This window comes from Chelmon rostratus, chromosome 7 (genome assembly GCF_017976325.1).
Source record: "Chelmon rostratus isolate fCheRos1 chromosome 7, fCheRos1.pri, whole genome shotgun sequence".
In the NCBI taxonomy this organism is placed as follows: domain Eukaryota; kingdom Metazoa; phylum Chordata; class Actinopteri; order Chaetodontiformes; family Chaetodontidae; genus Chelmon; species Chelmon rostratus.
The window spans coordinates 12,870,258-12,888,742 of record NC_055664.1 but is presented as its reverse complement, the minus strand read 5'-3'; the positions used below and the strand labels follow the sequence as shown (position 1 = coordinate 12,888,742).

Below are 18,485 nucleotides of genomic sequence, written 5' to 3'. Positions count from 1 at the left end.
CAATTGATCCTCAGAAAACTGTCAGAATTAATCAATTGCATGATCACATTTAAACACAACGACATTGCCTTGAGTTGAGTCTTTCAGACAGCCCAAAGTGGCCATTCTTAACCAACAGTAACATACATCTTTCATTTATAGAGATAGTTGTGGAAAGGCACAGTCTGGGGAGGAGGTGCTGTTAAAATCCATGTCAGTATCAGTGGTGTTTACTGAATATTCTGATGTCCTGGGAGATACGTCATAAAATCTGACCCTGTCCTTGTACATAAGGTGAAACTATCTCCTAAGAATATCTGGACCATCCATGAGCTGCATTCAGGGTCACTCACAGACTGAGAACTAGTAAGGACTCAACGATGAGGCATTCCCACAATTTGTCATTTGAACCTTTTTATTAAAAAAAAATTTAATATAATACAAAGAAAAGAAAAAGAAAGGTTTATTCATAAGAGACTGTAAAAAGTTGAAGGAAAACAATACATTTTAATTACATTTGTGAGGAAAAAGAAATTATGATCAAGTAGACTCCAAAGTAACTCCAATTTCATCACATCTTCATCCTGCTCGTCTGTGGGATAAAGAAAAGAAAAAAAAAATCTGATTAAACCGATGCTCACAAAACTTTGCAATACAATAATGTGACATTTAGTAAAAGCTGAAGACCATTGCTGCCAGTGACACGCAGACATGTAAAATAAACACACTGTGAGTCAGTATGGCTTAACATGGGAACCAACAACCAGCCAGTATGAACAAACAAACCCTGTTAACTAAATTAAAATAGCTTTTTACTAAACAATATTGACTTCCACCAATATTGCCTTCCTTTATAGAGACCCGTGTCCGAAAACAGTTTTCAGAATCAGCAGTTATTGATGTGCAAATACCTGTTTTTGAAAATGAATTAAATTGTGAAGATACTGTATCAGTCAGCAAGTACCATGTATCAATTACATAAATCTGTTTCTGTCTGTAAATGAGTATGTATAAGAGTTTTGGATCAACAGCAGTGCTGTTCTCATGAGTGGATCCTTGTATGGTTTTTGTATGTTGTTCTACCAGGACACACACACAGTTCAAGAATGGAGGTGACATGATGTACATGACTGCTGGATGGCAATGTGCAACAAGTGAATGACCCAACAGAATTGTAAACAGTGCAGACATTTACATCTCTTGTGTTGGTCTCTGCCAACACATTGTGAAGGCTTTTGTGGCATCTAATGGTAAGGTTGCAAATTGCAACCAACTGAATACCCTTCGCCTCACCCTCACCCATGGTGGCTGCTAAAAATGCGAAAGGTGCGCTCTAAAGCCAGTGAATGGTTTGTCTATTCTGGATTACTGTAGAAACATGGCGGTGTGACATGGCAAACTCTATGGAAGAGGACCAGCTCCCTCTGTGATATAAAGAGCTCATTCTAAACTAACAAAACACAACAATGCCTATTTGCATGGGATTATACACTAAGGAAAACATTATTATGGTTATTGTATTCCATTTCTACCATTAGATCCCCCTAAATCCTGCACAGTGGACCTTTAAAGCCATAACGAGATGAAATTCAAGTTTACCACAGCATCTCCATTACCTGCTGCTGTTTGATTATCAGCTGAATGAGATTCTACATCATACCTCCTGCCTCCAGTGCTGCACTTCAGCAGATTTCCCCACCCTTGCCACTACACAGCAAGACCCCACGCTGGCACAGGCAAATGAAGTGCAGACAGAGAAAATTCTGCAGGGTACCTTAAAAATTATTATTATTAGTATAAGTGTACCCTTTCAAACGCTGAATGGGTCTGTGTGCGTTTACCTTGCGAGCACTAGCCATCAGTCCAGGAGACTTTGCAGTCCTGCTGGTGGATCGTGGAGACTGCTTTTGTGCTTTCGTCGACACCTGGGATGATTTAAAGCTGCTGATGATACCTGCTCGTCCCACTCCAGCACGAGAATTTCCCGTAGGCATATTTTCCTGGCACCTGCGCGCAGATGTCTGAGCGGGGGACTTCTTTGAACTTTTGCCTGGAGATTTCCGGGCGGAACTGCGTAGTTTGTTCAGCCCTTTCTTTAGGTAGTTGCTGTTTTTAGGTGTGTTGTCAATCGAGAACATCATGGACTGCCTCCTCTCAGCCTGAGAGGATCATACAAGTGAAACTGTTAATGAAGCATGCAAAACATAATGCGTACAATTGTGTTTTATGTCAACATGACTTAGTTTTGTCACTGTCTCTGTTTTCAACAGACCAGAAAATCCTGTGTGTGTGTGTGTGTGTGCGCGCATGTATTAAACTCACTGGACTGAGGGCAGGGTGAAGCTGAGCAGCGGAAGGTCCACTGATCACGTTCTTGTTTTTGGGAGTGAGTGGACGAGGGAAGCAGCTGGCCTTCATTTTTTTCTGTCAGATGGAGACAGGGACAGACAAGTTAGGAAAAAGACAAAAGGATTCAGGAAGTTACATTTATGACTCAGGGTCATTTTTACATTTACATACTTTTGTGACTGTCCAGTGAGTACGACTAAAGAGCGAGCTTTGAGATTGCCAATGAAATAAGTAACCAAAAGCCTGACCACTTTTTAAAAGATACTTAATCATGCATCAGTCGCTACTTTTCTTTTCAGACACTTGTGTAACAAACATTTTTAACAAGGATTGTTTAAATTTTTTTTCTTTAAAGTTCTAGCAAAGACATGAAAGGATACTTAACAGCTGATCAATAAAATCGACTGTCACAGATGGCGTAACACAGATTGAGGAAACAATACATTTCGAACTACACTTTAAGAAATTACATTACATCTAATAAATTAAAGAGGAATACATCAAGGAAAACATTCAAGTTAGATTTAAAAAAGGCCAAATATGCATAAAGTGTTGCCATTTATCTACTGGCTCAAACATTAAGTAACCCTTAATGTAACAAACCAACCTCAGGCGAAGTCTGATGTATGGATGCTGTAGATGAGGTCCGCTTCGTGCCTTTCGGGCTTCTCAGCTGAGAGGCGCTGACAATTTTTGATGGCAGCTGGCCTGGCATCAAGGACAGGCGATGAGAATGAGTACTGGCTGCAGCACCTGAGTGTCCCATCATGATGGAGAGCCGATGGGAGGAAAGAGAGTCTTGCAGCTGGCCAGGCATCATGGACACCCGACGGATTGTGTCAGATGGGTCACCCATACGGAGCTCTTCGTCTGTGAAAAAGAATGCACTGCCACGGCCAGTCTAGACAAACAGACAGAGTGGGATTTTAGAAAACTACTGCAAAAAGAATCAGGTGCAGAAAGTACAATAATAATGTACTTTGTAATGTAACACTCAAATCACTTTTTAAAGTTGCCGTCAAAACGCTTAAACAATGGGCAAGATTGGGCAAACATTTCCATATTAGTCACTGTATTGACTACTAACTAAACAGGTCTTTAATGTGTATGTGCAACTGTGTGTGTGTTGTGTTCAGTGTGTGGAAGTGTCCGTCTACTAACATCAGACTCCACAGGGTAGCTGCTCTTTAGATGAGGAAGGCAGGCCTTGTTCCTGGCCTGGAGCTCAGCAATCCTCATCCAGTCTTCAGGGGCACCGTCTGGCTCGTTCTCTGCCCCCACGCAGAATGTATTAGTGGCTGAATACAAACAGATACAGAAAAAATGAGTTACATACACAAATCTTAATTGTTGACAACTGTAACTGCAATACCTATCTGTGACCAATTACCATTAAACTAAATTAATCAGCATGGGTTCCCCCTAAATATCAATATCAATTTGAATCATTAGTCTAAAAGTCCCGGATAGAAATTTGAAACATAGCAGCCTCTCTTATGTTTATTTATTGCTATGGATTGTATACACCAAAAGATCCATTCAATGAGAACACTAATATGATTATATAATTTGAATGCAAAGAGAGGGAGAGAGAGAGCTCAGTTCGTAGGCTTGTCTCAACAGTAACGCTCTCTAGGCAAGATAACAACTTTTTATTGTGAGGTAAATGCACGCGCCAGGTATCTACTTACGCTGTGAATGGATGGTGCTCCGTCTGTACCCTGGAAGACCGGCAAGCTGGTCGTTGGCAGCGCCAGTCATTCTCGCAGGTGTATCAAACAGTTCCACAGACACGGGTCGTGCAGAGTGAGCGCTGGAGAGGTTTGGATGGGAGCGAGCTGAGGCCAGACTGTAGAAAGTCTCATCACCTTCACCACCGCCTGGGGTTTTCTGCAGATCACAGTTCAACAATCAATTACGGCTACAATAATACTGCAGTGGGAGTATGGGGATGTTTTGAAAGGGCAAGTTGAAACAATTGGGTTCAGCAATTTGAGTGTTTTTTCTACACCACTGGAGTGTACTGAGAGCAGTGTTCCCAACAACTCCCAACAAGGGTTAAACAGAGCTCTTTAATTAAGGTTGTTTCAGTGCAATGGTTAAACACTAGGACAACATTGTCCTTGTCAGTAGCAAGTATTATTTACTTAAGTAATTTACAAGCTGAACCCACAAAGCACACAAAGAATTCCAACTTCATCATCACAGGTGTATTTGAGAAAGAGTGAGACAGAAACCACTGTGATTATTAAACTGCGCTGTTTGTGTTACTGTCAAAGTGAAAAACGTGCAGTTAATGTGCAAGTGAGTTTCCTCCACCTTGGTCATGGTGATGTTAATAACCTGCGTGGTCCTGCGTCGTTTGACAGATGAGGATGGATTTTTCCGGGCTGAATCCAGTTCCATTTTGTGCTCTTTGTTGGTCCTGGGCGATGAAATAGGAGGGAGGATCTCAATTAGAGTATGGCGAAAACAAAAGATTTTGGCAACACTAAAATCAGGCAATACAAAACAGATCCCACCAGATAATGAGCTTTAGATAAACTGCAGCTTAAGTAACACAGTATTAGTTGCTCCATGGCGAAAATATGACTGCTGGAGTCAGGACAAATATTGCCTCGTGTTTGTCACATGATTATTTAATAAGCTATAGTAAAATTTATTTAAAAGACTGTAAATTACATCATACAGGTTCTCACAGTAATACAAGAAAAGACACATCTTCAGTACCCTATATAATGAAAATAACTTAATGAGAACTCTACTACACACACCACTTTCACTTGAAAAAGCTTCCTTAAAGTAGCCATTCTGCAAAATATCAAGATAGCGCACCTGTTGTTTATAGGTGTGAAGTAAAGGGTTTCCAGTGACTCGGCATGTAGACCCCGGCGTTTGGCTGCCAAGCGCTCTGAACTGCGAACAAGTGGTGTGCTTGATTCATCAGGGGCTGAAAGTTTCCTGCAAAGGTAAGAAACTGAATTTAGTGCATGTTTACAATCACAGTAAATTCCCACTGTACTTCTGATGTAAGATTTTTCAAGCTTTATTTCTGCCTTGTTTACTCTGTTGAAGCAGGGGAAAAGGCAACTTTCAAGGGTGTCATTAACTGGGATGAAATGATAGTGTTTTGAGCAGTTTAAAACCACAAAACTACACTTTAAGAGGCATGTTGGACTCACAAAAGGTGGCAGAAACTGATCCAAAATGATGCACAGCTCGGTGTAACATAAGTGACTAATGTTATTTTGGACGTTTTGAGGTTCACTTGCTCACGACAGTGTGCAGGATATTTTGACAGCTGGCTTACCCAAAAGCAAAAAAAAAAAAAAAAAATCAGAAAATAGCCTACTTTCATATAGCCAATACAGTCCATCTAAAAACAGAGCCAAATAATCAATTCAAATAAAGTTGTTGCAATCCCACATGAGATATCTGCAGCCCTAAACAATTTCATGCTTCTTATCCGAGATAAGGTATATTACCTTGTGGTGTTCAGGGAGTCTTCCAGAGAGCTCTGGTCAAGGCTGTCAGAGCTCATGGTCCTCTTCACTTGTGCTATAGTGTGAACACTTGAGTGTGCGTTGGGAACCTCCAAGTAACAAGACTCTGTTGCACCTCTTTCATTACCGTGAATCTTATTCTGTAACCGCAGGCTTTGGTCAGCAAAGGCCAGCTAAATTAAACAGATGAAGTGGCAGAGATCAGGGGTGAAATGCAGTAAAAATGTGCTATAAAAAACATTGAACTCAAAAAGTTTCCTTCTGTTTTACAGTAATTGAAATGACAGCATTTCAGTCTCAGGGAGCATCAGTATTCAGGTTCACTGTATTCACTTCATGTCATGCTTTGAAATACAATACCAACCTGTGCCTCCAAACTGGCCACCATGCTCACAAGTTTCTTCTCATTGGTTTTGGCCTTATCCAAATCCAGTTGAAGCATCTTGTTGTCCGTGGTAACACGTACTACTTCATGCTCTGAGACTTCTAAGGAATGCTTGAGTTTAGCCACCTCCTCTTGGCTTTCCTGGAGCAGCTGCTTCTTGCCATTGTAATGACTCACTGCCTTCTCCATCTGTGCCATTGTGATAATGAAAGAAATATCTTGGTATAAGATCAGTTGATGTTATTGGTCAATAAGTAACAAACAGAAAGGTAAAGATCTAAATTAACCGTTTTTGAGTAAAAACTAAGCTGAGATATACAGAGATATAACTAGTGAAACTGAACTGTGCTATTCTCTGTGGGGGTTGTTTGCAGTCACACCAACCTGTGTCTTGTAGTGTTCTGCAGCCTCTGATTTAGCTGAGAGCTGTTCCTGCAGATCTCCCTTTAGAACCACAGTTTCTTCTCTCTCTTTCAAGAGTCTCTCCTTCTCCATTTTCAATATATCCAGCTCCCGCTGTAGCACAGATTCCAGTTTATGGGAGGCTATGTTCTCTCTCTCTATGGCCTGCTTGGCTTGAGTAAGTCTCTCTTTCTCAAAAAACATGGCTTCAAGTTGTTTCTCTAGATCTGTCTGATTCTTTTCCGCTTGGAGTATCTTGGCCATCAGTGCCTCTTTTTCATGAACAAGAGCCTCCTTTTCCCTTAAAGTGTCAACCTGCAACTCCTGTGCAGCTAGCGTGTCTGCATTTACTGACAAAAGCTGCTGCTGGAGGAGGTCTATCTGCTTCAAGTTCTCCTCTTTTATCTCAGCCAACATTTTCTCACTGGCTTCAGCTTCCTCTTTTGCCTTTTGAACCAAGGCAGCTTGGGCAGCGACCTCCTCTCTGAGAGTGTTCAGATTCTGGTCTTTATCAACTATGAGTATGCTGATGGCAGAGAACTGAGTCTGGAGGACCTGAAGCTTCTCCTCAGCCTTGAGATGGAGGCATTCTGTCTCACAATGAGATTCCTTTAACTTCTGAATCTCTTCTTCTTGTGAATAAATCTGTTTCTGCAGAATTTCCACTTGTTTGACTTTCTCCTGTAGGCTTTGGTGTACCTCCCTCTGGTGAGTATTTTCTTGTTGTTGTTGAACCAATAGATCTTCCTTGGATTGCATATCCTCCTCAGCATTCCTCAGTGAGCAGCCAAGAGTCTCCACCTGCCTCTTTAAACTTTCAATCTCTTGGGTTAGCAAATCTGACTGCTCTGAGCTATCAGTCTTGAGCAATATCAGCTGCTCCTCTTTAGCTTGGATCTCCTCTTTCATCTTCCTCACCTCGTCCTCAGAAGCTGACAGCTGTTGTTGTAGGAGCTCTGTCTGATGAGCACTCTCCTGTTCCTGTTTGGTGAGCATAACCAGCTGAGTCTGAACCTTCTTCTCAGCCTTTGTGAGAGAGTCACCCATATTAGCTAGTTGGTTTTGAAGACGTTGGATATCTTGCTGTAGCATGTCAGAATGGATGGAGCCCTCTTGTTTTAGTGTGACCATCTGTTCCTCTTTAGCCTGGATCTGCTCCCTTAGCTCTCTTATCTCCCTCTCAGAGGTTGTTGTCAAGTTTTGAAATTGAGAATTTCCCTGAGAAATCTCCATTTCCTTCTGAGTCAGTAGGCTTTCTTTGGCCTGAACCTGCTCCATTGTAGTCTTAAGAGATTCGGTCAAATTTTGCACTTGGTCCCTTAGAGTCTGGATCTCATTCTCCAGCACTTCTGACTTCTTGCAGTTCTCAGCCTGTAACATGTTTACCTCGCCCTCTTTAGTTTGGATCTCCTCCCTCAACCGATTTACGTCCTCCTCAAGAGCTGCACTGCGCTTTCTAAGGTCCTCAATCTGCAAAGTGCTCTCCTGCTCCTGCCTGGCCATCAAATCTTCTTTGGCTTGAACCTGGTCCTTTGCCATCTCAAGAGAATTGTTCATACTTTTGATTTGTTGTCTCAGACTTTCAATCTCCTGCTGTAGCAACTCCGAGTGTGTAGAGGTCTCAGTCTTCAGCAGAGTTAACTGCTCCTCCCTCACATGAATCTCTGAATTTAGCCTTTTCACCTCATCTTGAGATGCTACCATCTCTATCTGGAGTGCCTCCATATCCTGAGTGCTCTGTCGATGTTGTTCAGCAAACAGATTTTCCTTGGATTGCAAATTCTCCTCAGCATTCCTGAGTGAGGAGCCAAGACACTCAGCCTGTTTCTTTAAATCCTGGATCTCTAGATGTAGGAGTTCAGACTGCTCTGAGCTATCAGTCTTGAGCAATATCAGCTGCTCCTCTTTAGCTTGGATCTCCTCTTTCATCTTCCTCACCTCTTCCTCAGAAGCTGACAGCTGTTGTTGTAGGAGCTCTGTCTGATGAGCACTCTCCTGTTCCTGTTTGGTGAGCATAACTAGTTGAGTCTGAACCTTCTCCTCAGCCTTTGTGAGAGAGTCGCCCGTAATGGCTAGTTGATTTTGTAGACGCTGGATATCTTGCTGTAGCATGTCAGAATGGATGGAGCCCTCTTGTTTTAGTGTGACCATCTGTTCCTCTTTAGCCTGGATCTGCTCCCTTAGCTCTCTTATCTCCCTCTCAGAGGTTGTTGTCAAGTTTTGAAATTGAGAATTTCCCTGAGAAATCTCCATTTCCTTCTGAGTCAGTAGGCTTTCTTTAGCCTGAACCTGCTCCATTGTAGTCTTAAGCGATTCGGTCATATTTTGCACTTGGTCCCTTAGAGTCTGGATCTCATTCTCCAGCACTTCTGACTTCTTGCAGTTCTCAGCCTGTAACATGTTTACTTCGCCCTCTTTAGTTTGGATCTCCTCCCTCAACCGATTTACGTCCTCCTCAAGAGCTGCACTGCGCTTTCTAAGGTCCTCAATCTGCAAAGTGCTCTCCTGCTCCTGCCTGGCCATCAAATCTTCTTTGGCTTGAACCTGGTCCTTTGCCATCTCAAGAGAATTGTTCATACTTTTGATTTGTTGTCTCAGACTTTCAATCTCCTGCTGTAGCAACTCCGAGTGTGTAGAGGTCTCAGTCTTCAGCAGAGTTAACTGCTCCTCCCTCACATGAATCTCTGAATTTAGCCTCTTCACCTCATCTTGAGATGCTACCATTGCTATCTGGAGTGCCTCCATATCCTGAGTGCTCTGTCGATGCTGTTCAGCAAACAGACTTTCCTTGGATTGCAAATTCTCCTCAGCATTCCTGAGTGAGGAGCCAAGCGTCTCCACCTGCCTCTTCAAACTTTCAATCTCTTGATTGAGCAAGTCTGATTGCTCTGAACTTTGTTTTTTCAGCATGTTCATCTGTTCCTCTTTAGTCTGGATCTCCTCCTTCATGCTCCTTACGCTGTCTTCAGAAGCAGAGAGTTGTTGCTGCAGGAGCTCTGTCAGATGAGCACTTTCCTGCTCCTGCTTTGTAAGCCTAACTTGCTGAGCCTGAACTTGTTCCTCGGCCTTCCTGAGAGAGTCATTCAGACTTTGTAGTTGGCCTCGTAGACCTTTAATCTCTTTCTCCAGTGATTCAGACTGTAGAGAGGTGACAGTCTTTAGAGTAACAAGCTGCTCATTTTTCTCCAGTATCTCTTTGTTTAACTTCTGAACCTCCTCTTCATAGGCTACAATCTGTTGCTGGAGCGCATCCCTCTGTTGGATATTCTCCTGTTGGGTTTTAGCCAGCAGGTCTTGCTTAAGTTGAATCTCCTGCTCAGTCTGTTTGACAGATGAGCTGAGGTCTTCCACTTGGATTGTTAAAGTCTCAATTTTATTATGAAACATTTCTTGCTCATTAGATTTTTCCAGAAGTAATTTGGCAAGCATTTCCTCTTTGGCTTGAATTTCATTTTTCTTAATTTTGGTTTCATCTGTGAGAATGTCAACTTCTTCTCTGAGACTGTTAATTTGTTGGTCTTTATGAGCCAAGAGAGAACTGGCAGCAGATAACTTATTCTCAAGATCTTTCACCTTCTCTTCAGTCTGGTACAGAAGGTCTTGTTTTTCTTTCTTAATTTGCTTAAGATTTTCAACTTCTTGTTCACAAGCAGCAACATGCTGTTGTAGTCTGGACATCTGCTCAGTTTTCTGCTGCTCCACTTGCTCAAGTCGAATCTTAAGATCATGGATCTCTTGTTGAAGGACTGCTCTCTGCTCAGTGATCTCCTTTTGCAACTTGTCTATAATTTCATCCTTTGCTTGAATAATTTCTTCAGTTTGGGACTTCTGTTGCGTCAGGAACTCTTTCTGTTGTGCAATTTCTTCCTGATGCTCTGCCAGCTGCTGTGTTTTAGCCTGAATCTCCACCTCAGTCTTTCTCAAGGAGCAAACTGTGCTCTCCAGTTCATTCTTCAAACTGCTGATTTCACTCTCAAACATTTCTCTCTGTCAAATTAAGAAGAAAATTAGTAACCAAAAAAGATTTTAAACACTTCTGAATTCAATTTCATCACACAATTGTCAGCTTTTATAGAATTATGGACGTTACCTCCATTACAGGCCCCATATTCTCTCCGACTTCTTGCTTAGTCGCCCTGCCTATTTCATCCTCCAAACAGGAAATCTTTCCCTGGAGGATCTGAATTTGTTCACTCAGTAACTCCTAAGAAACAAGGAGATTAGTAAATTAATATTAATTGGAGTAGAACCCGTAATTATGTAAGTAGAGTAATGGAAAGATAGAACAATTGATTCCAATAAAGATAAAATTCAGACAATTGCTCTGCTTTGTGAAGAGCACATCAGAAAGATAGTCAAATATTTTAGTGTGTGCTTTTATTCCTCTCCATTAGAACTTCTTTGTGTTTTTATAGTTTTGCCATCAAAGTCAAAATTATGTTTATCTGACAGACCAATAAATCAATTAAGGGCAATGGGGCATCCCTGCACATTAATGATTGTTTCTGGAGTGGAGGAAGAAAAATCTGATTTGTCATTACAGGAGAAGTGACACATTTTGCAGTGTTTTTGTAACACTGACACAGCACTGAAAACCATAACATAATATTGTTATATAGCATAGAGTTGATTTTTTTTTTTTTTAAATGTGTAGTTCTAGCAGATATGACCCGAATCATTTACAGACTGAACAAACCAAAAGCAGTTGCCAATGCAACTTCTGTTAGGAACATACCTTTTGAGCGGTAGCTTGGCTGAGCTCAGACTCTAGATGACCTGTTTTGCTTCTCCACTCCTCCTGAGCAGATGTGTGGGTTTCCGTCAGCCTGCCAACTTCTGCCTCAAAGATGACCAGCTGTGAACACACAGCTCTCACCTGCGTGAATATTAAAAGAGTGTTTTTACAATATGTGTTAAGTGAAAGTATTGATTTCAACATTGACACATGTGACTCTGTAATATGAAAGGGTTACTTTTACTGCTGAACCCACTGAGACTTGACACCACCAGCACATTCGCATGATCGGGTGTCAGAGGAAGTCTGCTCATGTTCAACATTCAACGTGAGCAACGTAAGAATTGTGCAAGACTGTTATACACAATTCAGATTCCAAAGAGGCTGGGACTCTTTTTGATTGAGTATATATCAAAAAGGATCAGCAAACTATCTCATTCTGTTTTATTTGTGTTTACACAGTGGCTCATCTTATACTAATGATGCCCTAATAAGTGAGAGGACAAATAGATTACATTCAACAGAGGGAAACTTTGCACATGTCATTACCTGGGAAGAAAGTTCACCATTTTCTTCTGTCAGCTCATCCACTTTGCGCTCCATAAGGGAGGAGTTACTCTTGAAGTCTTTATTTTGCTTTAACATCTCATTAAGACGCATTTGTAACCTAAGACAGAAAAAAAGTTAGCAAAAGCAGTTTCCTTTATCCCCTTTACAGCAAATTCTTAAAGTTTTGCATGGATTTAGGTATGAAAACATTTTCTGTGCATACATAATGTAAGACACATTAGAGTTAATTTTCTATTTGCATATGGAAACAAATCTTGCAGTAGTCAGAAGAAACTAACATTTTGTAACTTTTAGGCTATTGTTCTAGTCTGTTCCATTTCAACCGATAAGACAACAGTAAGACAATCCTTCATGTATTACTGATAATGAACACGGGAGGCATCACGGCCTGTAGACATAAATACTCCTTCAAAAATGTGTTTTGTCTGTTCTCGGGTACTTACGTGTTGTTCCTGGTTTCAAGCTCATTCATTTGTTCCCTGGTAACCTGTTCCTGATTACCTCGATCTTCTTTCAGCTTGTCCAAATGGTACTGTAACTGGTTAATATGGGTTTCTGGGGGGGCAAGTATAGAACAGAGTTCAATTTGAAGATTAAAACAATAAAAACATAAATGAAAAGCAGGATAAAAACGAAAGGGTTCTATTTCAGTAGCACTTGGAAAGGAACATTACTCATAATAGAAATAGCAGAATAAACAAAAAATGTTTTGCCTATTTCTCTTTTCAACTTAACTTCCATCTTTTTATCTACACACAAACACCTAAAATGTGCTACCTCTCTGTGCAATGAGAGCAATCTTGCTGGCCAGCTCCCTCTCCAAGTTATCTCTGTAGTCTCTCTCCTTGATCATTTGTCGCTGCATCATCCTCATCTGAAATTTAGGGGTGTTCATGATATCCTGCAGAGGAGACACACTGTGGGAATAAAATTAGATTAGGCAAATTAAGAATATAATCAAAATGTTAATCTCTCATGGACTTGCATGCATTAAAGGATATGGAGCGGCTAATATATAGTGTGTATATTAGACAAAGTTTGAGTGTTTTGATGACGCAACCTTCTATCTCATAATGCTTGTACATGAAACATATTTCAAAGAAATGATGTAAAGTTTAGTGAAGAAAATTGCCTTCTTCATATTTCCTGAATATGACCAGACTTGTGATGGATAAATTAAAATTCACACAGATACCTGACTGAGGAAGATGCCACAGTTTGCATGTCAACAAATGTGATTTTCTTTGTGCGGCGGAAGACGGGAGAATCGTCATCTGAGAGTGAGGAGATTGTCGACACATTGGAGGTAGAGGTGCTTGCCGATTGCTTGAATATTTCACGGGAGACAGACAAACCTGAAATTCATGTAGAGATATGTTTTGACAAATTTCACAGATTGCATTTTAAACCAGAAAGCTAATGCTATACAGAAACATTGTGTGTGTGACACTATCGCTTGTTGATATGGAACATCATGAGGTAATGGAAGATAAAAAAACATGTGACTTACATCTCTTTGCCAAATAGGCATCCAGTCCATTGCTGAGATAAACATGGCCCTCGCTCTCCATCACATAGGAGCCAGCTAGGTTGGCTATCTCTCGCTAACAAGTAAGAGAAGGGATATATATGAATTGACACAGAATTAAAAGGGTGGCACAACACATGATGAATGAAATGTGATGCATCTCAGTGGTGGACACAAGACACCTGGCAGCAAATCAGAAAAACAGCACTCTGCTTACCTCCACATCGCATTCCAACATGTTTAGAGTGCAGCGGTCATTCATCATATCATGGTATACCAGCAACAAAAGCACCTGGTGATCACAAAGAATAAATCAGAATGGGTCGATGTCGTCTTAATTTTATTTTTTTTCCCCTCTGTTTTATACCTTTGCAATTTCTACTGTTAGATTGATGCCATCTCTTATGTTGTCCCAAGACAATGAAGCTCCTTTGTTTGCAGTAAATCTGCAATCCCCTAAGAAACAAAACAGACAGGGAGGTTAACTCTAAAGGGACAGCAATTTTCAACATCTGTCTGTTTGTAAGAGTAACTTCATATAAAGTAAAGACTGTGTTCTTTACACCCTGACATCACTGCCTGGCTTTTCAGATTCAGCAGGTCCCATTCCAGACCACACCCAAGCCTCGTGCAGGGTGTGGTCAAAGGCAACAGATTTGAAATTTTCACCAGAAAATGTCAGAGAAATGGTTCCTTTAATCTGGGAATTAATGTCCTCTGAGCTACTACAATGACATTTTCAGAAATACAGCATGCTTTTTGCCGACTTAAGCATAGTCAGATGAGAAAATCAGTATCAGCACAGTGACAGGTCTGGGATATGTTACAACTCTCCTTTTACAAAGACTGGAAATGATCTGGCATTTATCAGTCTCAGATTGAATTGGAGACATCATTACACCTTTTTAGCAAACATACAGCCTGGACTAAAATCACACTTGAAAAAAAAGAAGACGCAATATTTGAGGGTATGTTAAAATGTTAGAGAAACTCACTTTCCACAAAGTCTGCAATGAGCTTGAACCGATCCTCACTGGAATTACTGAAATCGAAGTTAGGTTCCTTTTTCCTGAGATGACACAAAGGTGAACCAAAAATAAAATTGAGGTTTACTGCAAGATATTAGCATTTCTAATCTTTCAAGAAGCCACTAACAGGGGAAGCATGTTTAAAATGTAACGCTACTTCAACAGTCGTTGACCTTCCCTTGTTGACACAGGCCAAGCATTTCAACACACTGGTCCGACTTACAGCATAGAAACAACTTTCAGCAAGATGGTCCCATCTTGTAGATCGTCGATAGTTATTTCTTGGTCGGACAGTTTTATACTGTTAACCTGGGAAAAGATAACGTTGGATTGACAAGTGCATTAAATAAAACAGCAACTATCTAATAAGCCTTACTGGAATCAACGTCTTTGCACTGACTGACGATGCAGTCAACTTACCCAGCTGAGAAGAGCCTTAACACCCAAGTTAATAGCCATCTTGGCTGACCCTTTATCTCAAAAGGGATTTCAACCTGGAAACGAAGAAACAAAGTCTGAACAGACGTAACGTTATAGCTAGCCAGCTAGCGTTGCCGCTATCGAATGAGCACATATTAAGTTAACCTAGCTGCGGTCATTAACGTTAATGTATCGACAACTAGCGTTAACTAGCATGATTAAATAATTAAATGTAAATTAGCTACAGTGGGTTTGGTTACAGAATGGTAACTCGGTGTTAGAACGATTAGGTTAACGTTAAGTTAGTGTCGCTTTTTTCGTCGTTGTTGTAACGCTAACTGTAACTTAGCGAGTGTTATTTAATTCTTAAAGACCGACCGCAATAAAATGTCGCTTCCACGCAGTGACTCACCTTAAAAGCCAAAGAACACTTTTCCTGTATTGCAGTTAATGGTTGTCTGAAGAGAAATGCGACCCTTTCGTCTACATGGGGTTAACGATACTGCTCCGAAATAAACAGTCCCACGCGATAAACACAGAATTCAAAAAGGGCTGCTGAAGATTGAAATAGCCAATCCGCTTTGACTAGTCTGAAATCTGAAAATAGGCGAAGGTGATTGGTTTAAAAGCCGGAAGTCACCTAAGCGTTGTACTCCGGGTGTTTCGAGGTAGGCGGGGAAGGGCAGCTAAAATAAAGTTCAAAATGCAAACGGGTTTCATAATTTCTCATCATTATTTTGAAAAATGTTTTTAATATTTTCTGCGTCAGCAACAGTCAAGGCCATTTTAATATTAGTGCAGACTGCAGACCCGCGAACCCGGATGAATTTCGCCCATACGCCGGAATATAAATCGAAAAAGATTTTTCTAGCAGGCTAAAGAAATGTCCTGCGCGTACACAGTCGCACAATAATAATAATCGTAATACTAGTATTAATAATTATTAATAATAATAATAATATGTTGCAAGTAGCACATTAATTGTTAGTCTGTGTTTGTCACTGCAACGAGTCTAACTACAACTCCCATTATGTACCTGTTCGTTTCCTTGGAAACGAGTTGTTGTCTCTTCGACAGGTGAATGCTTAGCTAACGTTACTACATTGAAACAGGAGTTTCCAGGTCATCGAAGCTAAGAACCGTGTTGCTGACATAGGTTATTGTACTTTGATGGTAAGTGGATGATATTTGTGATAGGTCAACAACTACCTGAGGTAATTCATTAGGTAAAAATAATTGAAATTAGCAATTTGGGATTGTGTGGCTCCATACCAGAGAAATGTGTGATTTGTAGCCACTGCAAAATATACTGTTTGGGAATACATGATACATAATGTAAGCAAATTCATCATAACTAAGTTGTTTGTCTTTTTTAAAACTGGTTTAATTACTGCTATTTGATGGGTCAAACAACGACGGCACTGTCCTCCCACAGGTGAATCTAATACTAATGTGAGTATGTATGGAGCTCCAGTGGATTTATCCTTTAAACAAATCAGCAGTTTGGCAGGTAATACATTCTATCTCTCGCTCAATCCTGTAAGGCTTTTCAGTCTTTCCTTATATTGCTTTACACTATTGTGTAATTTTACTAAAGTAAGGTTTTATATGCAGGACATTGTGGGGTATTTGTACATTAACTTAACTAAAGGATGATGGTACTTCTTCCACCACTGGCAGTAGTAGCCTATCATAATAATGATAACAATAATATATGAATTATTCTTCTATAAAATAAAAATATAAGAATGTGTAACCAAAACAGCCCAAGATAACTTCTCATATTTCTGTCTTGTCAATGCCATATTAAGTTGAATGGAAACCTGTTGACAGCAATGCATCATCTTTAATAAGATGATGAATAAATGCAGATGCATTGGAAACGGCGTGCCATGAAAAGAATATTCACTGTATTAATATTCCCTGTATTTATTTTATTTGCGGTCTCAGATGCATGGACAGAGGAACCAAGCAGCAGTCTAAGACCTTTAAAGAAAAATTCAGAGATGAAGTACCAAAGCCGCTCCCTGCGTCTCAATAACAACAACATCACAGACCTTCTTGACCTCCAGAAGCCTGTTAGCCACTTCCTGGCTGAGCCATCACAGCTCGCCTGGCTGGACCTGTCCTTCAACAAAATCTCACACATAGATCAAGTAAGCTTCCTCTCCCCACGGCTTGTTTGCATGTTTGTTGTGCAGCGGCATAGCGGCCTTTCTTCTTCCTGTCACAATGACCTTGCAATATGTGTGTTCTTGTGTTCCAGGCTCTGTGTGAGCTAAGTGAGCTACGTGTGTTGTATCTTCACGGCAACAGCATTTTTATTCTGTCAGAGGTGGACAGGCTGGGAGTGCTGCCGCATCTACACAGCATCACTCTGCATGGAAATGTCATTGAAACCAACAAGGCTTACAGGTGGACCAAATGGATCCCAAACACTATCACATGCACACATCCTAATTAGCTGTAAAATGTTTGGATGTGACACTCTTTTACTTCTCAGCCATTGTTTTGTGGTTCTTCATAAAAAATGAATGTGAATGAGTGTAACAACCATAAGCACCCAGCAGTGACCCACAGCTGCAGGTAGTTTGTGGAGTACAGAACCAAATACAAAGTCAGAGTAGAGTGGGGGTCTACTACAAGAGCGCAAGTACATTGCGAACGTGTGTGTGTGTGTCTGTGTAAGACAGGAATGCTTGGCAAGCACGTAGGTGCACCACATTGCAACCGGTGCTTAAATTCAGATCAAGCTCATATTACATACCCTAGTCTGCATTGCAACACCAGTTACACACACACACACACACACACACAGAAAGAGGGGCTGTTGAACAGTCTGTTCCAATAAACTGATTTCTTATGAATCAATACAGCTTTTTGATGAAATCCAAATAATTTGTAATACATGTGCAGCAACAGTAGATAAAAGGTCAACTTTTCACACTTTGCATAGCTATGGACTTCTTCAGTGTTCAGTCTAGATTTTCTGTGTGTATACACTAATGTTTTTTTCTGTGCATTTAGGAATCGTGTGATTTCTGTTCTGCCTTGGTTAAAGACAATGGATTTCAGCGCTGTAACACGCCAGGAGCGAGTCATGGCAAAGATTTGGCATCAGAGCAACAACCGCAGCAGAAGCAGCAAGGAGACTGCTGCTCATCTCCATCGTGGTGTGTTGAAATAATGGTTTCACCCCAATCTTCTGAACTCCACATCCTCTGCATGAAACCCTCTAAAATCCCAAATGTATTGTGTGTGTGTGTGTGTGTACGTATCTGTGGTGTAATCAGCAGGTTTAATGATTACATTTTATTTTCATCAGATGAAATTACCTGTTTATTATTGGATAGTCTGAAAAAAAAAATCTTCAGCCATCCAAAAGAGCCATTCAGTTTAAAAAATTTAAACAGTGAGGCAAGTGTCTCTGAACTACCCTGAGATACTGGATCTGACATACTGTACATATTCATCATTGCAAACATGGGTGGGGGTTATGGAATATTTAAATATTGTTATGGATAATTTAGCTTGAACTAAGTTGCGTACCAGTTATTAATGTTACTGTCTTTGTAGCATGACTGAA

At 40.7% G+C, this 18,485-nt stretch overlaps 2 protein-coding genes across 2 annotated transcripts; one reads left to right on the top strand and one right to left on the bottom strand.

Annotated features, from left to right (window-relative positions):
- Positions 1 to 386: 386 nt before the first annotated feature.
- On the bottom strand, positions 387 to 15,417 carry numa1 (nuclear mitotic apparatus protein 1). Its single transcript, XM_041941185.1, has 24 exons — positions 15,312 to 15,417; positions 14,900 to 14,973; positions 14,703 to 14,788; positions 14,447 to 14,520; positions 13,819 to 13,907; positions 13,669 to 13,743; positions 13,434 to 13,527; positions 13,119 to 13,278; positions 12,701 to 12,840; positions 12,367 to 12,478; positions 11,903 to 12,020; positions 11,354 to 11,494; positions 10,709 to 10,822; positions 6,601 to 10,605; positions 6,196 to 6,405; positions 5,814 to 6,004; positions 5,164 to 5,289; positions 4,648 to 4,753; positions 4,020 to 4,218; positions 3,490 to 3,626; positions 2,936 to 3,229; positions 2,302 to 2,403; positions 1,821 to 2,138; positions 387 to 571 (listed from the first exon to the last, which is right to left on the bottom strand). Exons 2-24 carry the CDS (start codon positions 14,936 to 14,938, stop codon positions 551 to 553), a joined length of 6,951 nt encoding a protein of 2,316 aa, XP_041797119.1. The 5' UTR covers positions 14,939 to 14,973; positions 15,312 to 15,417; the 3' UTR covers positions 387 to 550.
- Positions 15,418 to 16,357: 940 nt separating this feature from the next.
- On the top strand, positions 16,358 to 18,086 carry lrrc51 (leucine rich repeat containing 51). The gene is made up of 4 exons (XM_041940759.1): positions 16,358 to 16,409; positions 16,850 to 17,055; positions 17,166 to 17,314; positions 17,927 to 18,086. Exons 1-4 carry the CDS (start codon positions 16,358 to 16,360, stop codon positions 18,084 to 18,086), a joined length of 567 nt encoding a protein of 188 aa, XP_041796693.1.
- Positions 18,087 to 18,485: the final 399 nt, after the last annotated feature.